Raw genomic sequence first — 19,962 nt, forward strand, 5'->3', positions numbered from 1 at the left:
TTAGAATAGATAATTCTGGGAACATAATGAAATCTATGGGACTTCTCCCCCAGAAAAAATGCTCATAAGGGAAGCTTTTGATGTTTTCATGGGTTCACAATTCCCTAAAGTCCATCTATTCACCTCAGGTTAGGAATCCCAATTGCAGGCCTAGTGAGAATCTCATACACACAAACACACTGGTTACCTGGCTTTGTTCATGTAATCGCTATTCACTATCTATAGCATAGTGATTCCAGTGGTAATAACACTTTATAAATGAAATTTGATTTTATTTCACTTTATGGTTTAAAAGAAAAGAAATATTTTATGTACATTTTCTCATTTACTCTTCATAAAAACCCAGTGAGATAGGCACACATTCCTCTACCTGTTTTACAAATGAGAAAACATAATCCCAAGGACGTAAGTGATATAGCTAAGGCCACTAGCCAAAACAGAACTGAAATCCAGGAGTAAATGACACCCTTTTAACCTTAGGCCTGGCCCTTCCCCTCCATATTAATGGCTAGTGGTAATAGGACTTGTGCCTAGTGATGTAGCCGCCTGCTGAACACCAGGATTATCATATGAGGATAACCCCCAAGGCCAAAATCTCAGCTCCCATTCCCATGGTCTCCTATTCTAGATAGTGGTGTAACTGCAAATGGGGGCGGGGGAGTCCCAGTAGAAGAACTTCCTTGGTGTTTAGAGGAGGTAGCCAAAGCTTCCCATCTCCCTACCCAGAGTGCATAACAGCAACCATTCTCTGTGTTCTTAATTCATGCCAGGCATCCTTCCATGCTATTTACATGAATTAACCTACTAAATCCTCAGAACAACACCAGAGTGTAGGTACAATTATTATCTCTATTCTGTGGGCACTTAGGAAAGGTTAAGTAACTTGCCCCAGGCTACACAACTAATAATTTTCAGAGCTCACATTTGAACTCTGAGCCTGTACTCTTAATCAAACCGCCATCCTGCCACTCCTGAGCCAATTGTTCCCTACTTTTGTGGGTCACGCGCACCCTGGAGAGTTTCATGAAAGCTCTAGACCCTCTTCCGGGGGAGATGAGGATAAGCAGAATGTTGCAAAGTAATTCAGGACTTCAAGGACTTGCAAGCCCCATCATCTATGAACCTCATACATACTGGAGGGAGCTGTCCAGGGACCAAAAGAGAATCTGCTCCAGCGCCGCAGGACTTCGCCCCTGCAAACGCGGGAGGAGAGCTGAGCTGTGCGGTATGACCGGGATGCTCTTTCACTGAGAATCAGGAAGAGTGAGCTCCCGGGACCGCAATGCCCCGGGAACGCAGTCGGACGCTGAGCCTCCGAAGTCCGGTAGCTGAACCAGAAACGCACCCACCACCGGTGAGACTGAAATCTTGCGTCTCTGCCAGCACCTTGGAGTCACAAGACAGGCATTTTGAGCGGACAGGATCTCAGAACTCGGGTCCCGGGCGGAGAGGGACACTATCACTGTTGCTGATGCTGAAACGCCACGGTTGCGGAGGGGAGGGGCCGCCTGTCCGCCCACCCCCATCCGCGACCACGTCCTAGGTACCGCGCAGCCACTGCCGCGGGAGCTGTCCAGTGCTGAACCCGGATGCGGCGCGGCCCGCGGGGCTAGACCCGAGCCTGCCGCACCCAGCCGACCCTGGACCGAGCTTCTGGGAGCGCTGACGCAGAGCGCTGGGAAGGCGAGAAGCAGTGGACTCCACACCCGGCATGGACCAGCAGAGACTGGACTCCTACCAATGGGGAGCTAGCCGCGACTTCAATGAGCACGTCCTGCATAAGGTAAGAATCTCCTGCAGTCCCCTGCCCCCATCCCAACGCTGGGAGAGGGAGAGGGCGCCGTCAACAGTTCTCTCCGCTCCCCCGACTTGGCTTTGGGACTTAAAGAGAAACTAGCCGGTATCTGTGAGCCTGGAACGCTTTCTGTTTGATCCTCTTTACGGCTCGAAACACATATGCGTAAACACTGGGGGAGGGGCCGACGCCAGAGGCTCAGATTATCAGGAGCTCAGTTCAATTCTTTTAAATCACCTGTGTCCGGTTCGCACTCACTTCCTCCTGCCTCTCATCCATTTGCACTCCTGTGTCGCCTGAGCACCCTGGCCATCCGTGACCCTTCTGGGAGGCTGTTTGCCCTCTCACCCCAACCGTGCCTCCCAAGCTCTAGCCCTGTCAAGTCTGGCTGTTGTGGTCAGAGACCTGAATTCTGGGGTGAAATTAGACATCAAAATGATCTACAGCAGAAACAAACTGTTGTTATAAAATTAGACTGCATTCTGGTTCCGGAAAGCTGCCCTCCAGACTCCCCTCGCTCACAGCCTACCAAAAGTGTTTGCTTATTTCAAAGCTCTAACTCATCCATTGCTTCCCTCATTCAAATTTCTTATGCAACTCAATTCTCAATAATGTACGTTTCCTTTTGAAGTGATTGTTGGGGGAAAGTAGCAACCTCTGTCTAGACAATTCTTTTAACCCAAAATCCATCACTTCAAAAGAATCAGAGCCTTATATTCCGTTAAGAAATCATGGATGGTTTCCCATCCCTTGCATTGTCCTCCTCATTGAGCCCTTATATATCCTGCTATGCTAATACCAATTTATCAATTAGTCCCCTGAAAAGCTGTACATGGTCCTATACTTGGAGATTATTTAGATCAAACTGTCACTCTAAAAATTCCATGAATGCAGGGCACCTGGCTGGTTCCGTCAGAAAATCATGTGACTCTTGATCTCAGGGTCCTGTGTCCGAGCCCCTTGTTGGGCATAGAGATTACTTAAATAAATAAATAAATAAAATTTTAAATAATAACAATTTCATGAATGCAAGCTGTTAAGTAACCCGATTCACCCTCTCCCCCATTACACAGTTTATATTTGAGGAAACGAAAGTCCAGAGAGGGGAAGTGACTTGTCTAAGAAAACAAGGTAGTAAATGGCAGAGCTGGTACTAAAAGCCTTCAATTCTGACTTCAAGTCTAATACCTTTTTTCTCTCTACAAGGGTGGTCCACAGGCCAGCAACACTGACATTACCTGAGAGCTTGTTAAAAATGTGAGGGCGCCTGGGTGTCACAGTCACTTAAGTGACCAAGTTTCAGTTTCAGTTCAGGTCATGATGTCAAGGTCATGAGATGGAGCCCTGCATTGGGCTCTGCGCTGAGCACTGTGTCTGCCTGAGATTTTCTTCCTCTGCTCCTCCTACTCACACACACTCTCTCTCTCTCCCTCTGTCTTTAAAACAAGTAAATAAATCTTTATTTAAAAATGTAAAATCTAAGGCCCCACCCCAGACCTACTGAATCTGAATTTGTATTTTAAAACGATCCCTAGGGGCACCTGGGTGGCTCAGTGGGGTAAGTCTCTGCCTTTTAGCTCAGGTCATGATCTCAGGGTCCTGGGATTGAGCCCTGCATTGGGCTCTCTGCTTAGCAGGGAGCCTGCTTCCCCCTCTCTCTCTGCCTGCTGCTCTGCCTACTTGTGATTTCTCTCTCTCTGTCAAATAAATAAATAAAATACTTAAAAAATAAAAATAAAGGAAAATAAAAATAGAATGATCCCTAGGACATAAATATGCACAATAAAATTTCAAATGCACAGGCTTGTGTCACAAATGAAGGAAAATCAACTACTAACAGAAATGCGTCTGTAAATTTGAATAGTCTATGTGACTTCTCCCTCTAGGTCCCTAAATCCCTGAGGTATAAAGAAAAAGAGAAATTTATAACAATTACTCCAGCCAGGAAGTTCTAAAATGGTTGCAGTTTGAAGTAAACTAGAATAATATCTGTGTTCTTTGAGGCTGTGAATCCAGACCCAGTAGAAAGTGCATATAAGCAAAGGAATATAATTACAAATCAGTTACAAAAGCATCCTGGTAATTAGATATTTGGGTTTCTCCAAGTTTAAGCTATCTTATGAAGATGTAGATATTCGTTTTGGCACTTTAAGGTTTGCAGGTCAAAGTTTTCAAATTATTGTTAAGGGTGATCTTTCCCACCTCAGTGACCCACATATGAAATATAGGATGTAGCCCACAAAACCTTCACTTCCTTTGAGTTCATTAATCACCAAATTGAGAGTCTGTTTCAACAACTTCCAATACATTGAAGACAAGTGTCTCCTTACTGCTAGTGAATGCCTGGTTTCTTCAGTGTGGTTGTGAGCATCTTGAGAGCAGAAGCTGGACTAAACCTTCTGTGGTGCCCAACAGAGGAACATGTGTATAGAAAATTTTCTTTTTCATGTAATGTTGATCACCTCCTTTTAATATTATTTTATTATTTTGAATGATTTTTAATGTGATCCATCTAAGAGCTTTTATGTAAAAGGGTAGAGTATCAATGTATTTGTATTATTTTTAAGTTTGCTATATAATAGAATCCAAGAAATTCTTGTTGATTCATTTGAACATATCGGCCATGAGAAGTAGGACTCCCCTCCGACATTCACTGCTAGGAAGAATGATCTTTTTGATCAAGTTTTTATTGAAGTATAACAAACACAAGAAAATCCCAAATCATATGTGCATACCCTGATTATTATCACAAAGTAAGCACCTCTGTGCAACCACTACCAAAATAAAGAGAGAGAATATTGCCAGCTTCCCAGGAACCCTCCACACACCCCTTTCCACACACTGCCCCTGCTGGTCCCAAGAGGTTACATTTATAGAGGAGGGAGTACCATTTAATGTTTTGATGGGGCTGCCAGAGTTTTACGTAGACTAGTTTTAAGAACTTGCTAAGGATGAGACATTGCTCTATGGTGGTTAGAAACCCCAGCTGGGAATCAGACAGAACTTGATATAACTTTGAATGACATCTATGAGCCTTATATTCTTATCTTTAGAATAAGGATAATATTATCTGGCTTATTGTCTTTGGAGGGAAGATGTTAGATAATATGATGTAAAGATGTAGATATAAATATGTGTTTGTCTGATATGTAGGAAGCACTTAATAAACAGTTGTTGTTATCAGGGCACATACGTCCACCTTCAGAGCAACCTCAATAGGTGTCACAGAGTGGCACCTAAAATAGTGAATTTTTGTGAGAAGAGCAGCAGCTCCATACACAGACACACATCCATTCTTCACGGGCACAATCCCATGGGAGTAAGCTCACACACCCACCATCAAGACGTCCACGTGAACATCCCAACTCTGATATCCTCAGTTGAATATTCCTTTCTCTGGGAGGTGAAGCATGGGTCCCAATAAAACCTCTCGTTAAAATTCACTTATATGAAAAACATATGACAAATATCCTCAGGATTGGATGGCATTGGCACTGCCGCTAGTCCCAAGAGTTAGAGGGTGACCCAGATGAGCCTGAGTAACTCTTGGCCTATCCCTGGAGTGTGGGCTGGTAGCTGGGAACTGCTTGGAAACATTGAGTTCATCCATCACATGCTTGGAGTTTTTAAATAGAACTGCTGTTGTTCTCACAAATCTGAATATTTGATGCAACTAAATAATTTAAAACATGTGAAGAACCTTGCTGCTCTTTTGCTGAGAAAACTCCTAGACCTCTCTTGCTACCAGTATAGTCTTGAGAGCCATCAAGGGCAATGGTGTGACCTGGAAGTTCAGGAACAGCCCACAGACTGAATTCTTGCGGTGCCAGGACCTGACCATAAACTCTAGGAAAAAAGAGGCACAGAATTTTGCCCCAGATGCTAGTGAATCAGGACACAGAGACTTCAGTGTCTCTAAGAGCTTACTTCCTAATTCACCATCACCAGCACTCTGATGCACACCCACATGCCACTGTTGTTCCAATAGGGACAAATAATTACTAAACCAAAGTCACTCTCCTCTGTAGCATCTCAGAAAGACCACTGACCAGGGGGCAGAATAATGTGGCCTGTCCATCCATTCATTCAGGGCTTGGTCCTTGTTGAAAAAAAAGTTGAATTATCAAGGTCTCTGTACTACAAGGGATTTCCATTCCCTCTGACTCTACTCTAACACCTCTTCTAGCCAAGTAAGAAAGGCAAGAGGTCATCTCTAGTACCACCTCTTGACTTGCACTGTTCCTTCACCTCCTCTGTCTACTGGTCATCCTGTGATTTCTGTACCCTTAAGTGGTCCGCAAACCTTACCTGTTCATTCAGCAAACGTGTATTGAGCATGCTCAAAGTGTAAGAAATTGTGCTGGGTATTATAGAGAAATCACACACATACACACACACGCATAAATTGTTCCCACTTTCAGTAAGCTTGTAGCTATGACATGCACATAAGTTGCTATAATACTGTGTAGAGTCTCTCATGTGCCCTCAGAAAGATACAGGAAGATACAGAGGGATAACCCAGGAAGGAAGGGTGACTTCTGACTTCAACTTGAAATGGCCTCTGATTAAGAGTTAATAGCTAAGAGAGCCAGAGTTCCACACACCCGCCAGCCTTGCTCTCCCACTGGGCCATTGCCCACTGATCCTGGAGAAAGCTCTGGATTCAGCAGTATTTTACTTCCCTGCCAGAAAATTTTACCAAAGATAGAGCCATCCTTGCAAAGGCTGTACCCACTACTCTGTCTCCCTCTACCATTCTTTATCCCTTGGGAACTTTTTTTTTTCAATTAAACAATGTTCATGGAACACAAATTTATGGTAAAAGAATCTAATTTCACAGGAAAACCTGTATTCCGTAGGTGAAGGGATTTTACTTTCAGGTGAATTCATCATACCTCAATAAACCAGTTGTGGGGGGTTGTTTTTTGTTTTTGAAGAAAACATATGGGGCACCTGGGTGGCTCAGATGGTTAAGCATCTGCCTTTGGCTCAGATCTTGATCTCTAGGTCCTAGGATCAAGCCCCACATTGGGCTCCCAGCTCAGCGGGGAGTCTGCTTCTCCCTCTCCCTCTGCTTCTCCCCCTCCTTGCACTCTCTCCTTCCCTCTCCCTCTCTTAAATAAATAAATATAATCTTTTTTTAAAAAAAGAAAGAAAAATATGTAAAACCAGAGTGAGAGCATTATCTCCAGGATTGCCGGATTTCCATCCTCAGCTCAGGAACAAGCAAAAAAAAACAAGCAAACACTAGCTGCCCACTGTCAAATGTTTCCATTTGCTTGTTTTCCTTTCTTGCTTGCTCTGGAGGCTTTCAGATAAATAAATGAAGTGTGTGTTACGTCACCGAGGATCTCAGGCCGTTTGGGACTCTTTTGACCGATCTGTGCATCCTGCCCAGATCCCAGAGCAGGCAGCTGGCTTGGGGAGTGGTGCTGGTTGGTTCTCTTGGGTAACCTCAGCAGGAAATGAAGGTGACTCAGTGCAACATCCCAAAGTCCGTTTCCCAGATTCTTCAGGCTTTCCACCCCAAGCATTCGTCGCTCTAACTTGGAGTTCCTGGGTCTTTGGGGAGAAAATGTCTGAGACTCACTAGTGTTGGTCCACTAGTATTTCCTCCTATAACCTGTTCTGGGGAATGACTTTGACTTCCTTCATTTCAATGGCAGGAAACCCAGCTTTGCTGGAAGTAAACAGACAGAGGCAAGCACCAGGCTGGGGAACTGTTAAATGGGAAATCTGAAGTGGCTCTAAACTTATCCCAGTGTGCTCCTTGCTTCCAGCCTCCCCTTCTCAGGCAAGAGAAGCAGTCCCTGGAGATGGCAAGTGAGAATGGAGCTCACAGCTCCTTTGCCAACTCGCAGAGCACTCAGGCAATACACTTCCCCAGCTGGGAGCAGCCCTGGACCATCCTCCCAGCGGCCGACCAGAGGAGGTTTTCTGGGGCCAAGTGAGAGAGCTCCAAGCCAGCAGCAAACAACAGATTTGGAAATGTTAACCCCTCACTGACCCTACCAGTCAAAACTTCCCCAGACCTGACCCTAATCCTCAAAGCACCAAAGTCCTATAAAGATAATTCTTAAAACGGGCAGAGCTCAAGGATACCCTAGCAGGGGTGCCTGGGTGGCTCAGTGGGTTAAGCCTCTGCCTTTAGCTCAGGTCATGATCCCAGGGTCCTGGGACCAAGCCCCGCATCAGGCTCTCTGCTCAGCCGGGAGCCTGCTTCCTCCTCTCTCTGCCTGCCTCTCTGCTTGCTTGTGATCTCTGTCTGTCAAATAAATAAATAAAATCTTTTTTTTTTAATCCCCTAGCAGATGCTGGCAGTTGCACTGACCTGATGCCAAAGTCTGCTCCCTCCTTTCGTACTTGCATTTCTGCTTATTAGCAGGCGGTTTTGACCCATCCACATGAAGCTGTTATTTAATACTTTGGGCTTCTGCAAATGGCCTACTTTTTTAAAGATTTATTTATTTATTTGAGAGAGAGAGCGAGCAAGGGAGAAGCAGAGGGGGAGGGAGAACTCAAAGCAGATTCTGTGCTGAGTGCGGAGCCTGACCTGGGGCTTAATCCCACCACCCTGAGATCATGTCCTGAACGGAAACTGACAGTCCGGTGCTTAACCGATTGGGCCACCCAGGCGCCCCTGGAACGGTATACATTTAGGTGCTTGAAGCCCTCGTCCTCTGTCCCTGGCTGCCGCAGGCGCGCGCACACACACACACACCCCTCCTCTCGCAAGCTATAAACAGAGCCAGTGACTGTGATGCGTTCTTGGTCTCTATCCCTCCTTATCTTTTGTTGTTAAGAGCCTTTTAAAAACAAAGCAAACCTTTCTCTTCCTCCTCCTCCCTCTCTCATTTGAATTTTGCATCCACACCCCTCCCAGAAATCCTGCTTTCTAAAAAGCACTTCTGCCCAGTATCAGAGCAACACCCCCAGGGGACCGTCCGGAACCCGTAGACCAGCTCCTTCCCGCCCCTCCCAACTTCACACTGAGAAGCCCTTAACATTGGGAAGGAGTGGTGTTGCTGGTGGAGACTCAGCCCAAAGGAGGCAGAGCCCCTTCCAGCCCTTCAGGATGCTGCTTCCTCTGTGGGGTCAGTCTGCACCCAGATTCTTCCCCCTTCTCCTGGCCCCCTTCTCAGGTTTTATTAGGTTGTGAACTGAGATGTATAAAATCATCTCTGTGCTATAATCTAGAGGGACCCAGTGAGACTAATAATTGTTAGTAAAAAATGATAAAAATTAACACATGGTTCATCAGTGGAGGATTTTACAGTTTACAGAACACTTTAATATATGCTGTGACATTTAACACTTACCACATGCTTTTTCCAGGAGATGATATTATCAATTTCATATGATAAATAGGGAATAGAGGCCAGATAGAAAAAAAAATTAAGTTACTTGCTCAAGGTGACAGCAAGTAGGTATTGTGGGAATTTAAATAATAGCAGCAAACGCCTAAAAGCTGTTAAGTGCCAGGCACTGTTCTGAGCCCTTTACCGCATCCATTCCTACAACAATCCTATTTTAACCTCATTTTAAAGATGTAAAGTCAACAAGGGGCACCTGGGTAGTGGAGTCAGTTAAGAGTCCGACTCTTGATTTCAGCTCAGGTCACGATCTCAGGGTCGTGAGATCCAGCCCTGCGTGGGGCTCTGTGCTCAATGCAGAATCTGCTTGAGTTTCTCTCTCTCTCTCAAATAAATAAAATCTTATAAAAAAAGAAAAAAGATGAGGAAACAAGCCACAGAAACATTAAGAAACTTGCCTGAAGTCACCCAGCTCATAAGTGGCAGAGCCCAGACTCCAACCCCAGGCAGCTGGAGATCCAACAGGGCAGGGTCAGGAGAAGGCCAAGAGTTTTGCCAAGGGGGTCACATGGCCACGGTGGGGTGGGGGTGGGGGTCACAGCATCACATGTAGGTTGTCGACAGCAGTCCCGTGTGTAGCCCCCAGCTCTGTAGGACTGCAGCCTGGTCTTGTTCACTCACACAAGAGTAGATCCATCTCTCCAGGCACGCTCGTGTTAATCAAACTCACAAGACTGATGCATTGCTCTAGATGCCAAACCACATTATAATCAGGGGATTGTTTGCTAAGCATGAAATCCAGAAAAAGAGAGACATGGGGGATTCAGATGTCTGATGAAACCAGGCTGATGTGGTGTGATGTTTGGCTACATTATAAGCCCAGCTTGGATGTGCAACTCCTGTAGCCGCCCCTTCTACCTCGGGGCCTCTCTACCCTGACCCCTGCCTCCCCAGCTGTACTTAGCCTTAGTGTCAGGGGAAGGGGGTGTGCGGTTCTCTCCAGACTTCATTCCCTGCACCCCTTTAGGAACCAGTTGCCTTTGAGACTGAGAATGCCCAGGACTTGACCTGGTTGGGGGAGAGGAGGCAGGGATGCTCCCTCTTCGGGAGCCTCCATCAGATGCACCGACATTTGTCATCTTATATCTCTGTCTCCATTTCTCTCAGTGCCCTTGTCAGGGCCTTAGGGATTTGGATTTCAAGGGAGAGAACCATGAAAGAAGAAAAAGGTGGTTGGGGCCATTTTCTCACATCCCACCCCCACCCCATAACGCGTGCCCTCCTTGAAACTGGATGTTGCTGTTGAGAATCTTGAGAATGAATTCAGCCAACTTCTGCAGGGCACTGTGTGCTTCTGAGGGCCTGGAACAGGGCCCATTCCCTACCCGAAAGAACTGAATGTGGCAAGCTGGGTAGGTCCCTGGGTTGGCATGTAGATGACTCAGGCCACATCTGACTTTAGGCCTAAATGACGCATGAACTTCAGTGTCTAGAAAGATGTCTTAAAGGTCATAGGAAGTGGTAAGTGGGCCCTTGGGAACCAGGTCAACCGTTTGCAGCTCCCTCAGGCTCCCAGGTTCTGAGTGCTGATCAGGGACTTATCTGAAGGGCTACAAAATGCACAGCTCCAGGAGGGGGTCCCAGCACTGAAGGTCAGAATGGCTCTGGGCCCCCAAGGTAGGAATTCCTTTAAGTCTGTGTCCAAGACAAGGAGGAATTCTCCAGTGGACTACTGAGAAGTGCCTGGAATAAAGACTGATGGCCCAGACTTGGCAGATTCGGATAAGTAGAAGTAAAACTGACACTTCCTCCCTGAACATCTTCAAAGGTCTGAGATGATAAATGTCCAAACTCAATAATTCCAGGGTTCGGATCCCTGCAGATGACAGGTTGGCCAATGAAGAGACTCTTAGGAAAGACAAAGACAAGGGGCCAGGTGAGCTCTGCAAGTCATGCCCTCAAGAACCCTCACTCCTCCATGCCGGAAAAGCCAGGTCTCCTCCAGACATCATAGTGCACACCACAGACACATGAGAAGACCACACAGAGTAGTCCCTGACCACCACCTGTCTGGCCCACCCCCTGCTCTGTCCACTACCTACCCTGTCCACCCCTGCTCTGTCCATCCCCTGCCTTGTCCACCCCTGCCTTGTCTATCCCCTGTCCTGTCCAACCCCTGCCCTGTTCACCCTCTCCCCGCTCACTGATTTGCTTGGAGCAAGAGGCAGCACATTAGCTAAAGAAGAGAAAGGACTTGGGTGTTGAAAACACTAGGCTTCTATCCTGGCTATGGCCCTCGCCAACTGTACTTCCTTGGTCATTCCATTCAAACAGCGCTTTACAGTTTGCAGACACTTGCATATACACTGTCTCCTCTGATTTCCACAGCACAGCGTAAGCAGCCCAGATATCACTGTTTCTTATAAAAGGAGAACTCTCATGGTCAAGATATATATATATATATATATATATATATATATATATATATATATCTTTTTATATATATATATAAAAGAAGCACTCTCAAGGTGCTTCAAGCAAACTTTTGGTTGTCAGTAACAAAACCCAAGTCAAACCATCTAAACCAAGAAAGAAAATTCATTGGCTCCTGTAACTGAGAAGCCTGGGGATGCTGTTCCATTGGATCCAGGGGTTCAAACAATGACATCTGTCTCTCTCTGTCTCTCAACATTCCTCCCTTTAACTCAGTGTTATTCGCAGGAAGGCCTCTCCTGAAGGAGTCACATGACTGCCAGCTGCTCCAGGTCCCAGCCCCAGGGCTGCTAGTTTCCACTAAAGTCCTAAATCTAATGCTTATTGGACTGAAATGAGTCATGTGCCCACCCCTGGAGGAGGAATCAGTCCCACCCAAGCCCTTCAGCCACAAGTGGAAGAGAGTGTTTTCCAAGGAAAATGAGGGTGTGTTAGCTGAAAGCTAGTCATGCAAAAACAAGAGGACCCCATGGTAATCCCAGGGGAAGCCGGGTCCTGATATATATGTATATTTTTTTAAGTAGGCTCTCCTCCCAGTGCGGACCAAGACCTGGGCTGAGAGCAAGAGTGGGTCGCTGAACCGAGTCATCCAGGTGCCCCCTCCGTTGTTTTTCTTTTCCCCTTTTTTCAGTATTTTTAAATTTTAATGAGAAGTGACTGAGAAAGAACTGAACTTGTCACTCTCCCACTGGGCTAATTCTGTCCCATACATGGTGTCACTTAAGACTGGATACCCAAACTTAGATAATTAATAGCCAGACTTGGGTAATGAGCTGATGTCACCCTATAAAGCTTATTGGGGCTGTGGAGCCAGACCTTACCCTCTGGGTGGGAGTAGACTTTCCTATAGAGGAAACAGATGACCCAACTTTCAGCCACCCAGGAAGGAGGTCAATGTGGGGGCACCGGATGAGGACACAGGAGGCGAGGCTCAGGTTGGAACGAGAGGAAGCTCTTCCCCTGGTTTTGGGATCAAGTTCAGTCGGTGTGAAGACACCTGAATTTTTCCAGTGGGGTTAAGGCATGAGCATCTATGGCCACATGAAGGCAGTGATAACTGAGATGGGAGCTTCCCAAGTAAGTCCAGCTTCGTGGGTGGACAGCCACCTTTGGTCTCCACCTTTGGAAGGGCCCTATGATTGTTTCAACACCATATTGTCCCTGTCTTTGGGATCTTCTCAATATTTTTGTACAAGGAGTCCCATGTTTTTATCTGGTGTTAGACCCCAAACTGTGTAACTGTTGCTGCATCAAATAAGCACCCTAGAGGATCTGGGCACCCAGGTGACTCATTGGGTTAGGGGTCCTACTCTTGATTTCAGCTCAGGTCTCCATCCCAGGGTCATGAGTTCGAGCCTTGAGTTGGTTTCCCTGCTGGGCATGGAGCCTACTTAAAAAAGAAAAAGAACCCTTGTGGGGTCCGAACCTAGGTCTGGGTAGTAGTTCTGAGCTATTCTTTTGTGCACATTCCCTTCTTTTGATCTCACCCCAAGCCAGGTTTCATATGAGCCATGAGGAGCCAGAGAAAGGTTATCTCATGCTCTGGGCAGAATGGCAAAGGAGTGATCAGTATCTCCCCTCCCCCAATGCTGTCACTGTGTCACCAGTGATGTTCCCTGGCCAGAAATGGTTGTGCCCAGCACAAGAGCAATCTGCAAGGGTCACAGGCAGCAGGAAGCATGTCGTGGAAGGCAGATCAGAACACCCAGAGGTGGTCAGGCGAGACCTCAACCTCATGGGTACATGCCTTCAGTATAGGGCTGGGGAAGAAGTAAATGAGACTTGTCTTTGTGACTTGAGAACTGTGCTGGCCAGTCAGCTTTTGTTGCCTATTAGTTAATCATAAGAGCCATTATTTTTTTAAGATTTTATTTATTTATTTGACAGAGGGAGAGAGAGATCACAAGGAGGCAGGGAGGCAGGCAGAGAGGGGGAAGCAGGCTCCCTGCTGAGAAGAGAGCCCCATGCGGGGCTCAATCCCAGGACTCTGGGATCATGACCTGAGCCGAAGGTAGAGGCTTAACCCACTGAGCCACCCAAGCACCCCAACACCCTCATTATTTTTAATGATTGCATAGTATCTCATTGTGTGAACGCATGAAAATTCACAGTAAATCTGAAATGTTGAAGCTTATCAAAAGGTACAGATAATACCGTAACAAAAAAAGAAATGCCCCATGTATCCACTACCCATACTTACTAAATGCTAGCATTTTGCTTTTTTTTTTCTTAGTTTATCCACTTTTTTTTTTAATTTATTTTTATTTGTTTATTTACAGCATAACAGTGTTCATTGTTTTGGCATCACACCCAGTGCTCCATGCAGTACGTGCCCTCCTTTTTTTAAAAAAGCCTTAAAGGAGCCTTCTATGAGGCATGTGAGTGGTAATTCCAAGGGACCTCTCAGAAATAGATGGGATCTGCTGGAGAGATGTGGGTGCGGACCCAAACTATTACAAATTGGGAACCAGAAGGTTACCGTGGTTGTTTTGAAATCACAGGCCAGAGGGTGTGGCATTTGGTGAAACTCCGTTATGCAAAGGAGTCAATGGACCCCAAGAGACAAGGCCACTCAGCAAGTAAATAAAACACAGAACCCCACCCTAGGGCGTCTGACCCCAGGTGCTAAACTCTTCCGAATTAGCGTGCTGATGTGGCCCTCCCTGGACCCCCGGGGTTCTCAGGGAAAGCAAGGCTTGACCTGGAAGCTGCCCCTTCTGATGCTGACTCCCCACAGTTCTAGTGCAGCCCTGGTGACAATGTCAGCCTGGCCCAGGACACGCACTGGAGCAGAGTCAGTGCTGGTGGAGGACATTCATTCGCAATGCGGATTCAAGACTCACCTCCAGAGCTGCCCAGATGCCACTGCAAAGGAGGCTTACTGCAGTGAGTCACCAGTAATTGGGTCTCAAGGGCAGAGGAGCCTAGCAACATTACCTCCTGGGGATTTGCCTCCATGAAACCCAACTTCAGGATAGCAACCCCAGGAAAGAAAGCCTAGATTTAACTGACACCAGCACCAACCTGGGGAAGACTCCCCTGCACTGTGCCTCCACTTCCTCTCTCTTCTGTTCTCGTGTCTCACTGTGTTTTAAGAGGAAATACTTTACCTCTCCACAGCTCCTACTTTTACTTGCCAAAAGTTTCTGTGGAAGGTCACAGGGTTTCTGGGATTCAGTCCTTCTGCTTTTCTGGCTTATTATTAATCTTGCAGAGGCAGTGTGAAATTTTGAAATGAGGTCATTGTCTGAACTTTGCAACTCCTTCCAGTGACCAGAGGGCTGGCACCAGGCTGAGTCTGAGACCAGAGGCCGTGATCTTTTGCTTCTTTGTCGCAGAATCTCTCACCATCCTTGACAGAGGGCAGCACTCTGTGGGGAAATGCCAGAAGGAAACTCTGTGACTGCTTTTCAAATGACAAACCAATTGCCAGATCCTGAAATAACACAAAGTCACAACTGGGCATTGGTTGAGAATGAGGCTGAGAATGAATTAAGGGAGGAAAAAGAATATTAAAATAAGAAGAGCTGCATAGACTTGTCAGTTTGGTACAGAATGCCCCATGATGCAGACCAACTCACCTGATGACCTTGCTAATTAACATGAAGGCAAGGAGAGTGGGTCCAGTGTTGTGAGGGACCCCCCAAGCCACCTTATACAAGCATATTCCTCCTTGGGAGAAAAAAAAAAGGCCAATAACGAGCTGTGTGGCTTTGGTAGCATTGGTAAAACTCCATGTCTTCGGTAGGGTGACAGGCACATGGTTTTATGACATATATATGCATTATATAGACTCATCAAATATTTTATAACTTGAAAGAATAAGCTAAAAAGGGGCGCCTGGGTGGCTCCGTGGGTTAAAGCTTCTGCCTTCCGCCCAGGTCACGATCTCAGGGTCCTGGGATCGAGCCCCACATTGGGCTCTCTGCTCAGCAGGGAGCCTGCTTCCTCCTCTCTCTCTGCCTGCCTTTCTGCCTGTTTGTGATCTCTGTCTGTCCAATAAATAAATAAAATCTTTTAAAAAAGAGAATAAGCTAAAAAAATGATAGGATGGGGGACATCTGTGTCTGAAACCCAGAAGACAGGAAGGTGATGGGAAGGGATGTGGGAGGCTTCAGAAACTCCCCAGGATGGAATTTTTATGCTGGTAACTGTAGTAGACACCTGCTCTCTGCTGAGTAGATGTTCTACCACACAAAGGTCTAGAATGTCTGTTCTGCATCTGTGACCCTTAGGAGCAAAGTCTTACCCCTTCTTTAATTCTGAACCTGTCCTCAGGGATTCCTTTAGCAGAACTGAGTCCCTCACGCTTTCTTGATGCAAGAACTGCACACGCTCAAGATGGGGCCATGTGAGTTTGTGGTCACAATGGACTAGTTTGGGGAAGGGCTTGTGCTGGGCAGGAGGAAATCTGATTGAAGAGGCCCTTTTCCCAACTGATGTAGGGCCATGGGGCCCTCGTGAACCACAACCTTAATCAGTACCCAGATGAATATGATTACTAGAGGACTTTGGGGGACCCTACGCCACAATAGCTGGGGTGTAACGGAGAGAATCCATGTCCAGAGAACAGCATAAATGAAATCAGTGGCTGCCAGTCCTTGGTCCACATGTGAGTACCAGCTCTGGACAAAGTATCAATCAATTTGTAGGAGATTACACAGACAGCCTAAGCCATACTGGCAGAAAGCCATCAACTGTCCTTAGGAAACCTGCCTAGTATGCTGGCTTGGGCATACTCAAATGTCCTTTCTTTTATGAAATTAGGGTCATAACAGATAGTTTAATAGAAATGTTCTTAACCAAACCCTCTCTTAACCAATGTACCAGATTAGTCAACCCTCTTCCATCTTTTGGTCAATCATACACATTAATGATAATTATGTCAATTAATCCATATATAAAGTAATCAATTAAAAGTGCAAACAAAGGGGCACCTGGGTGGCTTAGTGGGTTAAGCCTCTGCCTTCGGCTTGGGTCATGATCCCAGGGTCCTGGGATTGAGCCCTGCATAGGGCTTTGCTCAGCGGGGAGCCTGCTTCCCCTCTCTTTCTGCCTGCCTCTCTGCCTACTGTGATCTCTCTGTCAAATAAATAAACAAAATCTTTAAAAAAAAAAAAGTGCAGGGGCGCCTGGGTGGCTCAGTGGGTTAAAGCCTCTGCCTTCGGCTCAGGTCATGATCCCAGGGTCCTGGGATCAAGCCCGGCATCGGGCTCTCTGCTCCGCATGGAGCCTGCTTCCTCCTCTCTCTCTGCCTGCCTCTCTGCCTAGTTGTGATTTCTCTCTGTCAAATAAATAAAATATTTTTAAAAAAAGTGCAAACAAAAAGGATATTGACCAACATCATAAGAGGGTAAGCAAACAAACAAACAAAAAAATAATAGTCATTTCCACAAAAACTAGATTGAATGCCTTGGAAACACTCAATAAAAGCATGTCATTAAAAAAATTGTCCAAAAAATGCTAACCAAGTTAGGAATGAGTGAGAAAACTGTAAAATATCAGGAGGAAAAACATAAAAACGAAGAAAGGTTTTGCAATCCGATTGCTTCACAAGTGTCTAGAATGTCTTGCTCCATGTCAGAGAAACTGGAACAAGACAATACCACGTGGGCGGTTTGTGCAAAAAACAGCGATGAGCTCTTCCTTCAGCAGACCCGTAAGCAAAGAAAAGGCTTAGGTCTACATCTGAGCACTAGCAAATTACTACGCATTTAGATATTTTTGAGTAGAATGAAGTCACTTAAAGAAAGAACATACGTCTTTGCAGTGCCCTCATTTCAGCAGCTTTTTCAATGGTCTGACCACTTCTCAGTTCCATTTACATGGGAAAAGAAAAGGCTGACCCCAATAGCAATCCCTCCCAATCTAAAAAAATACTGGTACAGGATGTCAACTGATTCCAGCAGTCTGGCTGGGAAGTCTAGCCACTTAGTCTCAAGGCTAAGTGGCTGTGAACTCTATTTCCAAGGTGTCAAGCGAAGATAGGTTTTCAGTCTCACCTCAGTCCAACATTTATCTTAATCATGTATTTTGAGATTACTGGCTCGGTATATTTCTCTCCCTCCACTAATTCTCAAGAAGGCTCCATCTCTGGGGCACCTGGGTAGCTCAGTCAGTTAAGGGTCTGCCTCTGGGTTTAGGTCCCGATCGCAGGTTCTGCCCCCCCGCTGGGCTCTCAGCTCAGCAGACAGCCCGCTTCTCCCTCTGCCTGCTGCTACCCCTGCTTGTGCTCTCTTGCTCCTTCTCTGTCCGTCAAATAAATAAATAAAATTTGGGGGAGGTGGGGAGAGAAGGCTCCATCTTCTGGAAGCCAATACTATGCTTACAGTTGTTGAAAGGAGACTGCCCAACCCTACAATTTTCATAAATGAGATCTTTAAATATTAATAATTTAAAAAACAAAGGAGGGAAACCCCAGCAACTTTAGACAGGCTATAAATAATTAGGCATTCAGTCAGAGCTGAGTCGTTAAATATCTTGGAATTTGTCTGAACAGAATGCGCTTTCCTAGAAACCATACAGCAAAATCGCCCTCTCTCACTCAGTGCCACGCTCACTCAGACCAGAGGAACCATATCTGAACTTCCTCATTCTTACGGTAAAGGTGCTCGTCTGGCCCTCACAACCTGCCTTAGCAAAATCTTTACTGAGTGGCCGGATATGACTGAGACCACACCAGGATACCAATCTATAAACATTATGAAACAGTTTCCTTTCAAACTGCTTGCTTGTGTGTGTTTGCCTCCCTTCCCCTGGCCCTGACTACTTCCTCCCCAGCACTCTCTAAATTTCAGTTCAAGCTTGAACAAATTGCGCTGGACGCAGGGTGAATCCCTACAGTCATGACCCAGACCCAAAGAACCCAAACGCTTCCCATGTGGACCACCAGTCAGAAGTCTGCTCAGTCCAGCTGCAGAGTGTAGAAGGGACCGGACAGCTTTCACAAACATCATGAGCAACAACCCCACCTCTCAGGACATGAAAAGGTCCCTTTTCGGACAGCCACTAACCCAGGTGGCTGGCATTTTGGATAAAGACTTTATCTCCAGTGATATATCCAGCAGACATCTTTTGGAAGCTTGAACAAGGCAATCAAAAGTGATCAGAGTGGACTTTTCTAAGTGGATTCACCTTTCCTCAGTTCAACTAGGCTGCCAGAAACTTCCATCTCCAGCCCATATCCACCATTGAGATAAAAGCAGAATCAACCAGACTCCTCCAGCCAAACCAAAATGAGCTGAATTCTAGTCTTCCCTGTTTTTCTAGATTTACATCAGAACTGTCAAGGCACTAATTTTCACTAGGGTCCATGATAGATTGCCAGAAAAGATGAATTCATTACTATCCAGAATAGCCATGTACTTACAGGTTCTGTTTGGTGCTGGCTGCTTAAAAACTCAGCAATAAGCTACTTTATGCACAATAGCTAAAACGGCACACGATGCACTGGCCCAAGGCTTTCTTTTCTTCTTTTTTTTAAGATTTTATTTATTTATTTGACACAGAGAGAGAGATCACAAGGAGGCAGAGAGGCAGGCAGAGAGAGGAGGAAGCAGGCTCCCTGCAGAGCAGAGAGTCCGATGTGGAACTCGATCCCAGGACCCTGAGATCATGACCTGAGCTGAAGGCAGAGGCTTAACCCACTGAGCCACCCAGACGTCCCCCAAGGCTTTCTATTATTCGTATACTTCAACTCACTCTAGTCTTGCTCTGCTTTGAGCTTTTTCACTTAAAGACCCTTCTGAAGCCACTTCTTGCTCTGGATCAAAACAGTCTCACTGACCCAACCAGCTTAAATGACCAGCCCGATAATATTAAGTGTGCCTAGGCTCTGCAAATTTCCCCAGGATGGTAGAGCACTTGGGGTTTTAGGGAATCATTTTTCAGGGAGTGGGAGCAGGAGCAGAGAACAGCTCATGCTGGGATGGACGTCCACCAAGGCCACCTCCCCCAGACCACCTGGGGTGTCCATAGCTGTGAGAAGTCAGGCAACCCCTGGACACACTAAGGCCACCCACAAACACGATTACCGCCCCTGTACTTGCTGGGGCACCTGCGTGTAGCCCAAGGCTAGCTTATCATTTCTTCCCAAGCCATGACTCCTTCCCCTGATGCTTCATCCCAGCCCCCACCAGAAGAGACCACGGTGAAGCGATAGACCTTTGTCCTGCGGCCAGGAGGACTCACGGCCCTTTCTGTCTCTCCTGGCTTCAGGAAAGGAGAAAGAAATCTCTCCACTTTGTGTTTCTGGGAGTTTGACGCTGAAATTCCTTAGGTTGTCCAGGTGGCCCAGGACCCTTTTCCTAGAATGACAGACGCAGGGGTCCCTGCTCCAGAAAGCTTGCCCTGTGTTCCCAT

The 19,962-nt window shown here is 46.3% G+C and overlaps 1 protein-coding gene across 3 annotated transcripts in view; it reads left to right on the forward strand.

Moving 5' to 3' along the window:
• Positions 1–1,218: 1,218 nt before the first annotated feature.
• Positions 1,219–19,962, forward strand: part of RAB37 (RAB37, member RAS oncogene family) — a 61,055-nt gene continuing 42,311 nt past the window's right edge. Inside the window, exon 1 of one of the 3 annotated variants that reach the window (XR_006815933.1) lies at positions 1,219–1,783. Coding sequence is in view for 2 of the 3 variants with exons in the window: in XM_045985314.1 (XP_045841270.1) it covers positions 1,712–1,783 (72 nt within the window). In the remaining variant the exon portion in view is untranslated. The remainder of the gene's footprint in view (positions 1,784–19,962) is intronic. The other 2 variants (XM_045985314.1, XM_045985317.1) reach the window with 2 other exon arrangements.

This window comes from Meles meles, chromosome 18 (assembly GCF_922984935.1).
Source record: "Meles meles chromosome 18, mMelMel3.1 paternal haplotype, whole genome shotgun sequence".
In the NCBI taxonomy this organism is placed as follows: domain Eukaryota; kingdom Metazoa; phylum Chordata; class Mammalia; order Carnivora; family Mustelidae; genus Meles; species Meles meles.